This window comes from Aquarana catesbeiana, linkage group LG03, assembly GCF_042186555.1.
Source record: "Aquarana catesbeiana isolate 2022-GZ linkage group LG03, ASM4218655v1, whole genome shotgun sequence".
Taxonomy (NCBI): Eukaryota; Metazoa; Chordata; class Amphibia; order Anura; family Ranidae; genus Aquarana; species Aquarana catesbeiana.
This window is the reverse complement of record NC_133326.1, coordinates 308,350,213-308,367,590: the sequence shown is the minus strand read 5'-3', so window position 1 is coordinate 308,367,590 and position 17,378 is coordinate 308,350,213. Positions and strand designations below refer to the sequence as shown.

The 17,378-nt window shown below is 38.3% G+C and overlaps 1 protein-coding gene across 1 annotated transcript in view; it reads left to right on the top strand.

The window, feature by feature from the left end:
* LOC141133958 (dynein axonemal heavy chain 3-like) overlaps positions 1–17,378 on the top strand; it is a 3,453,856-nt gene that overhangs the window by 451,340 nt on the left and 2,985,138 nt on the right. The window contains exons 20-22 of the mRNA XM_073623563.1: positions 4,790–5,020; positions 10,553–10,651; positions 11,141–11,280. Of these exons, the coding sequence (XP_073479664.1) occupies positions 4,790–5,020; positions 10,553–10,651; positions 11,141–11,280 (470 nt within the window). The remainder of the gene's footprint in view (positions 1–4,789; positions 5,021–10,552; positions 10,652–11,140; positions 11,281–17,378) is intronic.

Genomic DNA, 17,378 nt, shown 5'->3' with positions numbered 1-17,378 from the left:
CTACGACTCAAGTGTTTGGCTCTATTCTTCAAAGGCTAGATTAACTAGTTTCATTTAAGGGCTGCTGGTTGCATCATTTCACATAGAAGTCTGGAATAAATGCTCTTGAATCTTTCACCAGCAGCAAGTGAACAGTTCATTTCTTGTGCTTTATATAATCTTCACTGCAGTGTTGTTCTACTTACATGAGGCTTGCTAAATTGGATTTAAGGATTTAGAAGTCAAGTTTATTCTCCTTAAACAAGCGTAGAGAGTGCAGTGAACTATTTTGTTTCACACCTGTTTTAATACATTTTGTTCAAGCATTTACTGATTTATCTGAAAAACATTGTATCTGAAGCAAGTTCACAAAAAGGAAATAATTCATTCATTTTTCTATGTCAGTTTTAAAATATTAAAACATGCTAGACATCAGGACCTTAATAACATGTCATGAGTCCCCATAGCAACACCATTAAGGGACTTCTCTGCTTATATCATCTATATCTCCAAGGCACTTCCTATAGTCATGCAGAAATACTAATTGCTTTCATAACAATCATATAGGGGGTAATAAACTACATTATTTTAGCCAAATGTATTTGCAAGAGGTTCTTGCTACATACATAACACACTGAGGTTGATTTACTAAAGGCATACAGCCTGTTCACTTTGCAAAGGAATTAGCCCCAGAGCTTAAGGTATGGTTAGCTTTCGTTGCAAAATGAATTTTCACTACATTCACTAATCTTTGGGGAAAATTTCCTGGCAAAGTTTCACTTCTCTTGCAAAGTGGCCCATTTACCTTTAGTAAATCAAGCACACTATATAGCCAGAGTAAACAGGGCCCCATAGCGGCGGCGTGTCATTGTAATACTCTTTCTAGAAATATATATGCTCACACAGGCACACACATCCACAAATAATTTTGTAGATGTTGGGAAATTTGTCACTACTTTTAGTATTGAGTTTTGAATAGTGGCAAGAGACCTGTGTATTGAAGATTCAAACTCCACCTACCTGCTGAGATAATTTATGCTGGATTTTTCTTTTATAGCAGTATGTGTTTTGTGAGGAGCCTCTTTAGCCATGTTATAATAATTTTCAAACCTTTTGGCTCCAATATTAAAGTAATGATCATTTTAGGATTATATACAGTGGGGACGGAAAGTATGCAGACCCCCTTAAATTTTTCACTCTTTTTATATTGCAGCCATTTGCTAAAATCATTTAAGTTCATTTTGTTTCCTCATTTATGTACACACAACACCCCATATTGACAGAAAAACATAGAATTGTTGACATTTTTGCAGATTTATTAAAAAAGAAAAACTGAAATATCACATGATCCTAAATATTCAGACCCTTTGCTGTGACACTCATATATTTAACTAAGGTGCTGTCCTTTTCTTCTGATCATCCTTGAGATAATTCTACACCTTCATTTGAGTCCAGCTGTGTTTGATTATACTGATTGGACTTGATTAGGAAAGCCACACACCTGTCTATATAAGGCCTTACAGCTCACAGTGCATGTCAGAGCAAATGAGAACCATGTGGTCAATGGAACTGCCTGAAGAGCTCAGAGACAGAATTGTGACAAGGCACAGATCTGGCCAAGGTTACAAAAAATGTTTGCTGCACTTAAGGTTCCTAAGAGCACAGTGGCCTCAATAATCCCTAAATGGAAGACGTTTGGGATGACCAGAACCTTTCCTAGAGCTGGCCGTCCGGCCAAACTGAGCTATCAGGGGAGAAGAGCCTTGGAGAGAGAGGTAAAGAAGAACTCAAATATCACTGTGGCTGAGCTCCAGAGATGCATTCGGGAGATGGGAGAAAGTTGTAGAAAGTCAACCATCACTGCAGCCCTCCACCAGTCAGGGCTTTATGGCAAAGTGGCCTGACGGAAGCCTCTCCTGAGTGCAAGATACATGAAAGCCTGCATGGAGTTTGCTAAAAAACACCTGAAGGACTCCAAGAAGGTGAGAAATAAGATTCTTATTTGCTCATCACCTGTCCAATACAGTCCCAACAGTGAAGCATAGTGGTGGCAGCATCATGCTGTGGGGGTGTTTTTCAGCTGCAGGGACAGGACGACTGGTTGCAATCGAGGGAAAGATGAATGTGGCCAAGAACAGGGATATCCAGGACGAAAACCTTCTCCAGAGTGCTCAGGACCTCAGACTGGGCCAAAGGTTTACCTTCTAACAAAACAATGACCCTAAGCACACAGCTAAAATAATGAAGGAGTAGCTTCACAACAACTCTGTGACTGTTCTTGAATGGTCCAGCCAGAGCCCTGACTTAAACCCAATTGAGAAACTCTGGAGAGACCTAAAAATGGCTGTCCACCAACGTTTACCATCCAACCTGACAGAACTGGAGAGGATCTGCAAGGAGGAATGGCAGAGGATCCCCAAATCCAGGTGTGAAAAACTTGCATCTTTCCCAAAAAGACTCATGGCTGTATTAGATCAAAAGGGTGCTTCTACTAAATACTGAGCAAAGGGTCTGAATACTTAGGACCATGTGATATTTCAGTCTTCTTTTTTAATAAATCTGCAAAAATGTCAACAATTCTGTGTTTTTCTGTCAATTTGGGGTGCTGTGTGTACATGAGGAAAAAAATGAACTTAAATGATTTTAGCAAATGGCTGCAATATAACAAAGAGTGAAAAATTGAAGGGGGTCTGAATACTTTCCGTCCCCACTGTATATGTGTATATATATATATATATATATATATATATATATATATATATATATATATTCTTATAAGGTTCCCTGTTCTGGTGTATTAGCTTTGTGAATTGACTGAATAAGGTCTTATACAGAAGACACTCCTACAAATCAACAGATTTTTTTTTTTTATTCATTTACAGACTTTTTTATTTTTTTTCTTCAATTATTTACTCTGCTTATATAGAAGATGAATTAAACCATAACTTAGTTTTCAATAGAGTGTGGAAGTCTTAGAACCCCTCTTAGGATTTATTGCTGTCTGTTGTATCCCTGCTAGTGAGATTCACCCCTCGATGTGTCCTGTCAACCATTGCCACTTGCACTGGTAGTGAGTGAAGATGTAAAGTCTTTAAATTCCATCAGAATAGAAATAGAGGGGACATCTATTCTTGTGACAGCTGTCTAAAAGGAAATTGACCTCACTTTGGAGAGACTTGCTCTTACTTCCTGTTGTGTCTACAGAAGTAAAGGATAATCTTTTGAATGGGACACATATGTAAAAAAATGTAGGGGCTTAAACCAATCCTTACTATATCAAAAATAGAAAAAATGCCTTGGCTGTAGATATATTTTAAGACTCCTGCTGAAGCAGGAAGGATGTGACTGTATGACATCAGGCCACAAAGTCATTTCTGGGGTCCCTAAAAGTATTAAACAGATTTCGACAAATATCTCAGTTTTAGGATCTCATGTTCTACTTTTCCTCATCCATATGCAGGGTTGAATGCCCTCCCCATAAATAATTGTAGTGATACTCACCTAACTGCATACTAAGAGATTAGGTGGCTGATGTATTAAGCCAACCATACATGGAGTGAAATTTGTCAAATTCATCAGGGACCAGCCATGATTCATCCATACAGTATATGGGCAGGCTCGATCCAAGTCAATCCATTGATTGATTTGGGTACAACCAGCCTGGTGGATTTTTTACATGCGATTACTGCTGGCGGCTATAGCCACTAGCAGTAATCATTGTGTTCTGCTGGCCAGAAAGGCTTCCCCATCAGTGCAGACTGGAGTGGAAGGAAAGAAAATCAAATCAATTATGGGCTGCCTTAAGCACTTCTCCTTTCTCATCCTCCTGATTAGAGAATGTGCAACACCCTTAGGACATTTTGACATTTTAAGCTGTTAATACTTAGTAAAATACTTGTTCAGATTGGGTGCATTGCTGAACTTATTCAAAGTCCCATGAACTACTCACAGAAATTACTGAATCCTGATTTTTGAAGACATCCAACTCATGTTTACAAAATGTATTAAAGTGTATGTCAGGGCTTGCATTAACATTTCCTATGTTTTATCCCTATAAAGACCATGCAAGTACAGAAAAATACCTGCTGATCTGTCAGAAATCCACTTAACTGCTTAGTCCTATTGTTGGCTGACAACACACTGCATTATTGAAGACTAAGCGGTGTCAGACCCCCGCCTAGTTGTCTTTTGCTAAGCTAATCAAACCGCCCCATATCCTATTCTCTACAACATAGAGAACTATTCTGTGGTTCAAGATAATAACTAGAAGGTCTAATTAGCCTACATAAGCTAGCACAGGAAGTGTGCACAGGACATAGGACAGTTCTGAATTTCTTACATGATTTTTTTTTTTGCACAGGGAGATATAACAGAATGCTTTCAAAGTATATTTGACAGACAAAATATAGAAAATAATAAAAGTTTATTGTTAGGGTTTACATATACTTTACAGCTTGAAAACATGTTAACTGTTGATTCTATATTGTTTTGGCTGTTGTTACAATGACGTAATAGTGCTTAAAATTGTAATACTTCTACTAGAATTTGGGGAGCATGGGTAGAATACATAGAGAATTCTGGGGTATAGTTGGCAGTAATCACAATGTTAGAGATCACAGCATTACTAAAACTTTCATGTGTCTGAATTTGTGGCCAATATATTGAAACAACTTAGGTTAGTACTGTGATGTAGTCTGACTCATTCAATGTCAGGAAGAATTATTCAATATGATTGCTTCTGGAAAATTATATGTATAATTATTTAGTACTACTTCCCAATAAATATGTGAGTATTTTTATTTTTACCCAGGTCGGATTTACTATCACTCCACATGAAAGTACAATTCTTTTTGAAGTTTTGCAGTTTGGTCTTGAAAAATATCTTGATGATTTAAATCAGATCAGCTCTCAGGCTAGCAAAGAGTATGCTCTGGAGAAAGCACTCAACAAAATGAAAACAGATTGGGAGTATGCATGCTTCAGCTTTTCAACCTACAAGGATGGAAATAGCTATGTGCTAGCCGCTGTTGATGAAATTCAGGTAACTACTTTTATAAATATGTTAAGTTACCCTGTGGCCTGTAATGCATATATGAGGCAGATATTTTTACATTATGCTAAAAAGATTGATTACGCTTATAATTAGAATATTTTCAATTTGGGTTCAGACAACCTAGTGCACCAATGCAAATGACATTTAAATTGCTCTTCAAACTTTATATTCTACTTATCTGACTCATGAAACTAGTTGGATGAATACATTGTGCACCAATGTTTTATGTGAGTGTGCCCTGAAGTGAATTGTTCTAAGCAATACGTCGGTAGTGATTAAAAATATCTGATTAAATGATGACAATTGTTGTAATCCATTTTTCCTCCATGCCTCAAGCACACTTTAGAAACATATACCCATAGGTTGGCTGAGCTAGATATCTGCCTAGCAATATTTAAAAATGCTATATCTGTAGCTAACAGATCCAGCTGAACAATTACTGGAAATTGAGGCTTTTTAATAGACTCTTTTTCTGTGCAAGTTGCATTTATTTTAACCACTTCAGCCCCGGAAGATTTTCCCCCTTAATGACCAGGCCATGTATTGTGATATTCGTCCCTTTAACTGACAATTGCGTGGTCATGTAATGCTCTACCCAAACAAAATTGATGTCCTTTTTTTTCCCACAAATAGAGTTTTCTTTTAGTGGTATTTGATCACCTCTGCGGTTTTTATTTTTTGCACTATAAACAAAAAAGAGTGACAATTTTGAAAAAAAAAAACAATATTTTTTACTTTTTGCTATAATAAATTTCCCCACATTAAAAAAAAACTAATTTCTCATCAGTTTAGGCCAATATGTATTCTTCTACATATTTTTGGTAAAAAATCGCAATAAGCGTATATTGATTGGGTTGCGCAAAAGTTATAGCGTCTACAAAATAGGGGATAGATTTATAGCATTTTTATTTTGTTTTTTTCTTACTACTAATGGCGGCGATCTGCAATTTTTAGTGGGACTGAGACATTGTGGCGAACAGATCGCACATTTTTGACACTTTTTTGCGACCATTGACATTTATACAGCGAACAGTGCTATAAAAATACACTGCTTACTGTGTAAATGTCACTGACGGGGAAGGGGTTAACACTAGGGGGCGATCAAGGAGTTAAATGTGTTTCCTCATGTGTGTTTCTAACTGTGGGGGATGTGACTGACTGGAGGAGGAGACAGATCGCTGTTCCTAATTACTAGGAACAGCAGATCTGTCTCTCCTCCCCTGTCAGAATGGGGATGTGTGTGTTTACACACACAAATCCCTGTTCTGGCTCTCATGCCCGCAAACACGGGTGGCCAGTGGACATCGCGGCCGCCGGCCACACGCATCGGGCACGCGCGCCTGCTATGGATCTTAAAGCAGCTGACGTACCAGTACGGCGATTCGTGGGAATGAGCCGACCTGCCATTGTATTTTGACAGCAGCTGGTTGGCAAGTGGTTAAAGAAATGTTGTTGACCATTGCTTATTGTCACATACACTATATTGTCAAAAGTATTGGGACATCTGATTTTACACACACATGAACTTTAATGGCATCCCAGTCCGTAGGGCTAAATATTGAGTTGGCCCTCCCTTTGCAGCTATAAAAGCTTCGACTCTTCTGGGCAGGCTGTCCACAAGATTTAGCAGTGTGTCTATGGGAATTTTTGACCATTCTTCCAGAAGCGCATTTGTGAGGTCAGGCACTGATGTTGGTTGGGAAGGCCTGGCTCGCAGTCTCCACTCTAATTCATCCCAAAGGTGTTCTATCAGGTTGAGGTTAGGACTCTCTGCAGGCCAGTCAAGTTCCTCCACTGCAAACTCGTTCATCCATGTCTTGTGCACTGGTCCAAATCATTTGGTGGAGAGGGGGTTATGGTGTGGGGTTGTTTTTCAGGGGTTGGGTTTGGCCCTTTAGTTTCAGTGAAGGGAACTCTTAAGGTGTCAGCTTACCAAGATATTTGTATGCTCCCAACTTTGTGGAAACAGTTTGGGGATGGCCCCTTCCTGTTCCAACATGACTGTGCACCAGTGCATAAAGCAAGATCCATAAAGACAAGGATGAGGGAGTTTAGGGTGGATTAACTTGATTGGCCTGCACAGAGTCCTGACTTCTACCCAGTGGAACACCTTTGGGATGAATTAGAGCAGAGACTGCAAGCCAATCCTTCTCATCCAACATCAGTGCCTGACCTCACAAATGCGCTTCTGCAAGAATTGTCAAATATTCCCATAGACATATTCCTTAACCTTGTGGACAGCCTTCCCAGAAGTTGAAGCTGTTACAGCTGCAAAGGGTACGCCAACTCAATATTGAACCCTACGGACTAAGACTGGGATGCTATTAAGGTTTCTGTGTGTGTAAAGGCAGGCATCCCAATACTTTTGTTAATATAGTGTATAAAGATATACGAGGTGTTGTAGTGTGTACAATAACACAATATCTAAAATGCAAGACTTTAGTTTTATTTATCCATTATGTAAATAATCATTTGCAATAACTTTTTTAATATGAAAAATTGCTTCCCTGCCAACTGCTAGTTCACAAATCACCGGGTACAATCAATGATAATTAAAACTGCATAGCACAATCTAAAACCACTGTTCACCACCCCCGTACAGAATTTATCTGATGCATTGACCAAATACTAAAATAAGACCAAACAAAAATATGGCCTGCAAAATACACATGGCTTTAAAGCATAAACATGCTGCCAGCTTACTTTTTCGAGCAGTAATGATTTAGTAAAACATCTGAAAATTGAAGAGGCATCAGAAAAGTAAGAAATGATGGGATAAAATGAATATGTTATGTAGCTTGCATATATTTTAATAAAAATAAAAGGCATTGGGCATCAATTTACTGGTGATTAGAATATTATTTACATACGCAAGCAAATACCTGGATAAGTAAAACATCTACCAAGATTTGTGTGAATAAATGACCACACCTTTGACAGTAAACCACTCAATTTCCTCCAATGATCCCATTTACTAGGTTTTACTGGTGTACAAACTAGCAGGATTTTCAGTTCTTGACTTTTTGGCCATTTGAACCATATTAAAAAAAGTGGCCCCCACTCTTAATAATACCGCCTGAGCACATCAAGTAAATGTGTGTGCATGCCTATGTCAGGAGTCAGGACAGTCATAAACAATTAGGGGCAGGTGCTGTACATGGGAAGCTAAGAGAAATAGGGCCTTTCATTCAAAACAGCCTTGTGATGATCAAGAATTTCAAAAGTCCTGGTGGCACACAAGGTTGTAATGGAATTTTGGATCTTGCATAATTAATAAAACTAGAGAAAAGGTTTATGGGAGATTCCCATGGTCTTGTTGAAATATTCTTTCTGGCTGATTACTTCCTTTTATAGGAACTGTTATGCAATGCATAATATGTAGACTTTGTAATTTTGGTGTGGGGATAGAACTGTGTGCTTAAAAACAGTGTTTTAATTATAACTGTCTGTTACTAGCAGACATATTAGCCTGGATGTCACATCACTTACTCAAACTCAACCTATCCAAAACCGAGCTCATGATATTTCCTCCCTCAGGTGCCACTTCCCCCGATTTCCCTGTCAATATCAACGGCTCAACTATCAACCCATCTCCCCACGCCAAGGTCCTAGGTGTAATCCTGGACTCTGAACTAACCTTTCGACCCCACATTCTATCACTATCCAAAACTTGCCACCTGAATCTGCGCAACATCTCTAAGATACGCCCCTTCCTAACCAATGTCACCACAAAGCTTCTAATCCACTCCCTGGTCATCTCCCGTCTCGACTATTGCAACTCCCTCCTCATTGGTTTACCTCTAAATAGGCTATCCCCACTTCAGTCCGTCATGAACGCTGCTGCCAGGCTCATCCACTTCACAAACAGCTCAGCGTCTGCTACACCCCTCTGCCAATCCCTCCATTGGCTGCCACTCAGTCACCAAATTAAATTCAAGATACTAACTATAACTTACAAAGCCATCCACAACCTGGCCCCCAGCTACATCTCTAACCTAGTCACAAAATACCAACCTAATCATTCTCTTTACTCCTCCCAAGACCTCCTGCTCTCAAACTTCCTTGTCACCTCATCCCATACTCGCCTTCAGGACTTCTCCAGAGCCTCCCCCATCCTCTGGAATGCTCTACACCCAATCCGTCCGATTTTCTCCTACTTTATCCACTTTCAGACGATCCCTGAAAACGCATCTCTTCAGATGGCCCCCACCTAACAACTGTACATTTATCTTCTCAATCAGCACATCACCCACAGTTCTTACCTCTTGTATCTCTTGACCTTCCCTCTTAGATTGTAAGCTCTAAGGAGCAGGGTCCTCTGATTCCTACTGTATCAAAGTGTATTGTATTTGTACTGTCTACCCTCAAGTTGTAAAGCTCCAAGTAAACTGTTGGTGCTATATAAATCCTGTATAATAATAATAATAATAATACTGATCCTGGTGCATCAACTCATTCTATTACTTTTATCAGTAATGATTATGAAAACTTGTGGATCTAAAAGTCATTTTGAAGATGTATCTGAGGTTCAGTGTTAGGTGAAATGTTCAGCAGACAATGTGGGATTTATAGTTAGAATTGTTGGTTAATTCTGAGCCTGCAAACCATTGCAATTAGCATCAGTGGATCACAAGTGTAATGTTTTGGCTCTTGTAGACTCTTTCTCCAGATAATGGTCTGTACACAGGTACAGGCCTTCAGCTACAGAGATAGAGGAAGAATCAATAGACTACAAGTGTGGTGATATCACCATACTTGCTCCATTAATGACTACAGTCCCTTTGTTGTGGTGGAAGATAGTACTTGTAGTTTTTTTATTCACAACTTTCCTGGGAATGAATGATGCAACCGTGTGGGTGGAGTTACACTCAGTCATGTCCAATTCAAAAATGACAGAAGTGAGCGGAGAGATGAACCTGGTGCTCCTGTAAGTGGGGGAGGCAGTTTTGGGGGGTGGAGCTGTGTATGCTCACAATATTTCATGTTATTGCGCTAATTTGGGTGTAGCATTAAACATGGTCTGAAAGGTGGAATTAGCTACAAAATGTCCCTGTAATCCCGACTCCCTGTCATAGAGACAATAAAATACATTTAGGTGGTAAGAAAAGTAGAAAGTTAGGGATGAATTTATTGAGTGTATTTACTAAAGCTGGAAAGTGCAAAATCAGGCTCACTTCTGCATAGAAACCAATAAGCTTCTAACCCCAGCTTGTTCAGTTCAGTTTTTGTAATAAAACCTGTAAACTCATTGGTTTCTATGCAGAAGTGAGCCTGATTTTGCACTTTCCAGCTTTAGTAAATAAACCCCATTGTGTACTTAAAAGTGGGGTATGCCTGTATGTATGAATGGAAATCTCTCTCTCTATTACCATCTATATGTCTTTTAGTTCCATGACATATTCTTTCAAAAATCAGTACATGTATTTTTATATACTGCTAGCTTAATTACACAAAATGTGTGTTTATATACCCTTCCATTAATCATCAGCCTCAATTTCATTTCTTCTTTTCCTGTTAAAGGTTTTGCTGGAAGACCACATTGTGAAAACTACAACCATGAAAGGCTCTCCATTTATTGCACCATTTGAAAAAGAAATATTAGCATGGGAAGCTAAGTTGGTATGTTGCCTTTTGAGAAGCTCTTGTTAAATTTAATTAGCTTTTAGATTTCATCTCCATGCCACATCTCAGATTTCACCACCCAGTCAAGTCCATGCTTCACTAACTTTCATTATATACAGCTTTTCAGGACCAGCCTTGCCATCAGCATATATTCTGTAGATTATTAAAAGAGGAAAACAAGTATAAAATTCTTTATGTCAAATTCATTTCACTTTGATTTTTACTATGTGAGCTTAAATGCAACAGACACAGTCACCCAGTAAGGTTAAACCATTCAAGTGAGACACAAAGAGAGGCAGCTGTGTTGGCTCATTCTTCATTGTTCTTCAACAAGTACTACAGAAAGCAAAGGATAAGGAAATAAGTCTCAACACTATGAAAATTTGATTGAAAAACATTTTAGGAAAAATAAAATGATTTCTGCATTAGCATGTTTGTTCCAGTCCAAAATTATTTTTGGCTTGATATATTTTATTTCTTGTTCAGCGACACTTTCAGGATACTTTAGATTCCTGGCTCCGAGTTCAGATGGCCTGGTTATATCTGGAACCCATTTTTGGATCAGAGGATATACGTAACCAAATACCAGTAGAAGGGGAAAAATTTGAAACTGTTGATTTCAATTGGTAAGTTGGCTGCAAACATAAATAGTAATAGTTTCTTTTGCTTTGGCTAGAGTGCGTTCCATAGCGTCATGGTAGTTCATTGAAAACTGCAAGCAAACTGTGAAAGAGTGATGTGGCCCCGCTAGCTGTCAGATCAGGGAATCAGAGGGGGTGGGGGTGCAGGGGCTGGTCTGTTCTTAACATGTTACATGTTACACCCTGAATACTGTATGTAACATGTCAGGTTCTTTCACCCCAGACTCGCTCATCCATGTCTTTATCGACCTTGTTTGTGCACTGGTGCACAGTCATGTTGGAACAGGAAGGGGCCATCTCCAAACTGTTCCAACAAAGTTGGCAGCATGACATTTTCAAAAAATTTCTTGGTATGCTGACGCCTTAAGAGTTCCCTTCAGTGGAACTAAGGGGCCAAGCCCAACCCCTGAAAAACAATCCCACAACATAATCCCCACTCTACCAAAGGATTTGGACCAGTGCACAAAACAAGGTCCATAAAGACATGGATTAGAGAGTTTGGGTGGAGGAACTTGACTGGCCTGCACAGAGTCCTGACCTCAACCTAATAAAACATCTTTGGGATGAATTAAAGCAGGGACTGTGAGCCAGGCCTTTTTGTCCACATCAGTGCCTGACCTCACAAATGCACTTCTGGAAGAATGGTCAAACATTCCCAAAGACACACTTCTAAATCTTGTGGACAGCCTTCCCAAAATAATTGAAGCTGTTATAGCTGCAAAGGGTGGACCATCTCAATATGGAACCCTATGAACTAAGACTTTGATGCCATACAATTTCATGTGTGTGTAAAGGTAGGTGTCCCAATACTTTTAGTAATATAGTGTAAATGCGGGCTCTCGGCACGTGGGCCTACATGCCATGCAACTGCATATGTATGGCCCTGTGTAAGCCACTGAGGGTGCACTGCCTGTGTGCTAACTGCATATCTATTTCTATCACTTTAGTTGGTCCTTAAACATATTTTGTTTAAATAGTTAAATATAATAGATGCAGACCAATGTTTAAAGGGAATGCTTTCATTTTCTTATTTGCAATGGGCAATGCAATGGGCAACACTTGAAGACACTTAGGTACATGGGTCCTGACATTGAAAGATGAGAAAGTGTTTTATAGAGTGTAGTCTGTATAGAGTCCAGTATATATCCCATAGTTTGTAGGAGCTATAACTTTCACGCAAACCAATCAATAAACAGGCATTGGGATTTTTTTAAATCAAAAACATGTAGCAGAATACATTTTGCCCAATATTTATGAAGAAATCTGATTTTTAAAAAATTTTTATTGCATATGTTTGTTTTTTTTTCCAAAATATTCAGCTTTTTGTCATTTATATCACAAAAAATAAAAAATAAAATTGTGTTGATCAAATACTACTAATAGGAAAACTTTATTTGTGTGAAAAAAATAGTTTCATTTGGGTACAGCATTGCATTTGTGGAATTGCCAGTTAAAGTAGCACAGTGCCGAATAGCAAAAAATGGCCTGGTCATGAAGGGGGTGATCTCAAGTGGTAAAGCAAGTGAACACAAACGTTCTGTTTACCTGTCCATAAGGGGCATTCTTCACACTGACAACCAATGTAATGGTCCAAACACAATAACATGCGGGGCACTAGGTTCAGATTTTCTAAGGTTTGCTAAAATTGTCACTTTGCGGCGAACTGGCTTAAGTTCAACAGCATTCCACACAATGGGGACTGGCCTTAAGGAGCAGGGAAAGGACCCAGAGTTGAGAATCCACATACATGCAATCCTATGAGAGCATTGAACAAACAAGATAATTTAATGATAAAATTGATTCATAGCAGAATGAAGCCAATGCATTTTAGAGGCCAAAGACAATCCCCCTTCATTAAGGGCTTAAGGATTTTGACCGTGCTTAGATGGAGCAGGGGAACAAATGCCACAGAAATTGGGCTCCAAGCTCTATCTCTGCCCTAGTGTTAGAGATTTCATTATACCAGCATAACATAATCTTTATTATTGACAGGTGTGTTTTGTGGGGGTTTTTTGTAGCCCATATTCTCTTTGTCATGCCAGCCCCTGAATGCATCCAAGGCCCTGACATTGACTAGGTCACTAAAACATATCATTGTGCATTCATGCAAGTTAAATATTAATTTTACAAGACTATGACTTGTTTCCACTGTGACACCAGATCTTTTATTTGATGTCAATGTTCATTATCTAGGAATAATTCTTAGGCTTCATAACGTAATGAATCTGAAAGAATTGTATTTTTTCATATGAATTTCTCAGTTTGATCTAATCCCCTGCCATCAATACAGTAAAGGAAACCTGTACTAAGAGAACATGTGGCCTGCCATTGCTGACCTCTCCTCCTGAAAATAATGTCTCAGCTGTCATGCTGTCCTGTTGGCTTTAACAATTTCTAAGGCACTGACCCGAAAACAGTAATGCTGCGTACACACGAGTGGTTTTGCCGTCAGAATAAACTCTGAAGATTTCTCTGACGGAATTCCGATGGAATTCCACTCAAGCTGTCTTGCATACACATGGTCACACCAAATTCCGACCGTCAAGAACGCGGTGACGTACAACTTATAGGGACAACACGTATGACGTCTCGTACTTGCTTCAGAGCATGCATCATTTTTGGTACGTCGGAACAGCATACAGACGAGCGGTTTTCCCGATAGGAATTTGTTCCATCGGAAAAATATAGAACATGTTCTCTATCTAAGTCCGTCTGAATTTTCGACGGAAAAAGTCCGATGTGGCATAGACACGGTCGGAATATACGGTGAAAAGCTCCCTTTTTCTGATGGACAATCTGCTCGTGTGTACGCGGCATTAGAAGATCAAGAGTTCTAACTTTGCATGTTCAGGTCATTGAGTATTGAAGCCAGAGACCTCCAAGCAAGTTGCATTTTTAGGAGTTCAGCAATGGCTGCCCCATATTTATTTCAGTGAGTTTTAAAGGGCAATGTTATTTCCAATATGTTGGACATGAACTGTAACTGCTGTCCTCCAGCTTTTTAGATATGAGGCATTATCAAAAATGTTCACCTTGGATTTGTAACCTTCTCATTGCTTAAACCTCCTATCCTACAACTGTCTGAATTTTATTTTTCTGTCTCCCTTGTTTTGTTTGCTTTGCTCTTTTAAACCTTTTTTGATCCAATATCTCCTTTATTTCATAATTATTCTGTTTTTACTGATGCATGCAAAAGATATCATACACCAAAGCCATTCTCTTAGAAGCCTTTCTTTATATAGAAAACCTTTGAAGTCTGAAATGTTAACTAGCTGATGTATTTGTAGTCTATATTGTTGCCTCAGTCAGTTTTTAAAACATTTTTTAAGAAGTGATTTGCATTTGAAACTTTTCACCTTATGACTTTTAATTAGTATAAATAAATAGAATTTGTACATAGGGTACATTTTTTTTTTTTTTATTTACTGTACGTTTATATGGAAATGTTTATGTTAAGGTTGGGACTCAAAATGTAATTTGATTGCTACCAACAATCTCAAGAAACTATTCTTTACAAATACTTGAAAATATACTTACTGCATATAAATAGCAATAAATAGCATATATAATAGCTGTTTTTATGGAAGTTAGGGTTAACATTACCAGTTTTACTTATATAGAGGATGTGCATGGCTAAACTAAAATATTTTGCACTGGTATTCATTTTTTTTTTGGGAAAACTGAACTAAGGATAATTGTGAATAAGGGGTTTATTTACTAAAGATAGAGAGTGCAAAATTAGTCACAGTTCTGCATATAAACCAAGCAGTTTCCAGGTTTTATTGTCAAAGCTTAATTGAACAAGCTGAGGCTAGAAGCTGCTTGGTTTCTATTCAGAAATATGACTAATTTTTCACTCTCAAGCTCTAGTAAGTAAACCCCTTTCTGTCTGATAATTGCAATTACCAACATCGATGTCAATTTAGCAAAGAGACACAGATTTAATAGGACAACTGTGATGTTATTGCTGTGCACATGTAAGACTTCCTCTTATAAGGTGTAATGTGTTACCAAAGGTGAACTTTTCCGTTGACTTGAAGTTATTTATTTATTATTTATTTATTTCAGGTACTTATATAGAGCTGTCAATTTACACAGCGCTCTACATATACATTGTACATTCACATCAGTCCCTGCCCTCAAGGAGCTTACAATCTAAGGTCCCTAACTCACATTCATACATACTAGGGACAATTTAGACAGGATCCAATTAACCTACCAGCATGTCTTTGGAGTGTGGGAGGAAACCGGAGTACCCGAAGGAAACCCACGCAGGCACATTGAGAACATGCAAACTCCAGGCAGGTAGTGTCGTGGTTGGGATCCGAACCAGTGACCCTTCTTACTGCTAGGCGAGAATGTTACCCATTACACCACTGTGCCGCCCCACAAGTTATGTTCCTAGGTTACCAGCTGACTTTCATGGAAATGTTTTTAGACTGTCAGCTCAAAGGATGTAAACCCCATCTGCCAGTTGAGCCCAAGCTAATAAATACATATCTTTCCTGTACATTTTAGGATGCAAAAAAATTAAATATTGTACTTTTCCTGTCCACTTTATAGTGTAAAAAAGGCCAGAGAATCAATATTTTTAATGAATCTGGTATGTGACATGGATTACATCTGATACACTATACAGTGTGCTCACTGAATGATGCTATTCTAGTAATGGTGTTCAGCATTTTTAAAACAGCTGTAGTATATAAATCAGTCAGTACTGTAGTATATGTGTGTGGATGTGTGATTGTCCAGGACAATGTTGCTAGTTTTTGTTTTTTTTTAAGTCTATGGCGGTGGTTTAATTTGATGTGTTTTTTTCTATTATTTTATGTTTTCTATTATTGTTTGTGATTTTATAGTAGTTTTTTATTATTTATTAAAAAACTTTTGTAATTTTGATAATATGGTATGAACCATTTCTTTCTTCTAGTTAAATAATTGTTATGCCTTGCTGATTCTCTTAAAGGGAACCTGTCACTACTAGGTGTCTTATAAAAAAAAAAAAAGGCCAGCCCTGTAAAAGTAGCTCACTTATACTCACCTTTACGACAGCCCATGTTTTGAAACACTGCTTCACTACTCCCCAGCCACTTCAGGGTTTCAACCATTCTAGGTGGGTTGAATTCCTGTCTACCATTGACTTATACACCCTGTAGTCAGGTACGAACTGGAGAGAGGAACCACTGTGGGAGGAGTAGTTATTTACACAGCTGGAGTACCTGCAGCTGCTGGGAAGTAGTAAAATTGCAGTATTTCAGGATAAGGGTGGCTGGAAAGGTATGTATAGAGGTGCTTCTTTTACAGCACTGGCATTCTTTTAAGTAATTAGCAATAGAGGTCTGCACACTACTACTATAGACACCATTTAGCAAACAACAACATATATCTTTTTTAAAGGTGCTTAAACCCCTCCACAGTGTATCAATCTGTTAGTAAAATAATTTTAAATATATAAAGAGTAAGCACACCACATAAAAAAATGCTTTAGCAATAAAGTTGTAATGGGCATATACATACAATTCTACAATAGGTTCAAATATCTAAGTATGTCATATCACATCAAGCATAATACAGCATAGATATCTACTCCACTATTGAATCACACCAACAAAAATACATGCATGTATATACAGTAGGTACAGTGAGCAATACTTAGAACATATAGCATCTGATGTTCAGAAATTCATACAGTTCAGTACCTAAAATAAAGTAATGAAACAGATAGCTGAGCCAGACCCTGGGGAAAAGATAGAGAAGGAGAACCCTCTTTTCTAAGAACATCCTACCTCCTTACACAATTTTGTTATGTGGTGTGCTTACTCTATATATTTCATTTTTTTATAAGTAACCCGATGGTGATAGGGTAACCTTATATTCAAGGCTTCCAAACAGGCCAGCCTGAAAATAATCAACCTTTTGCAATATCCAATATCCAATGTAAAACTCATTATAATAATTATAGCCATGTCTCCTAGTCTAGGGTCCTCAGGAGCAGTTTTTAAACAGTTTTGAATGTTTTTTATCTGCACAACAATGACAGTAAATATGTTGATTCTCTGACCTTTTTTATGCTAGAGTGAGCA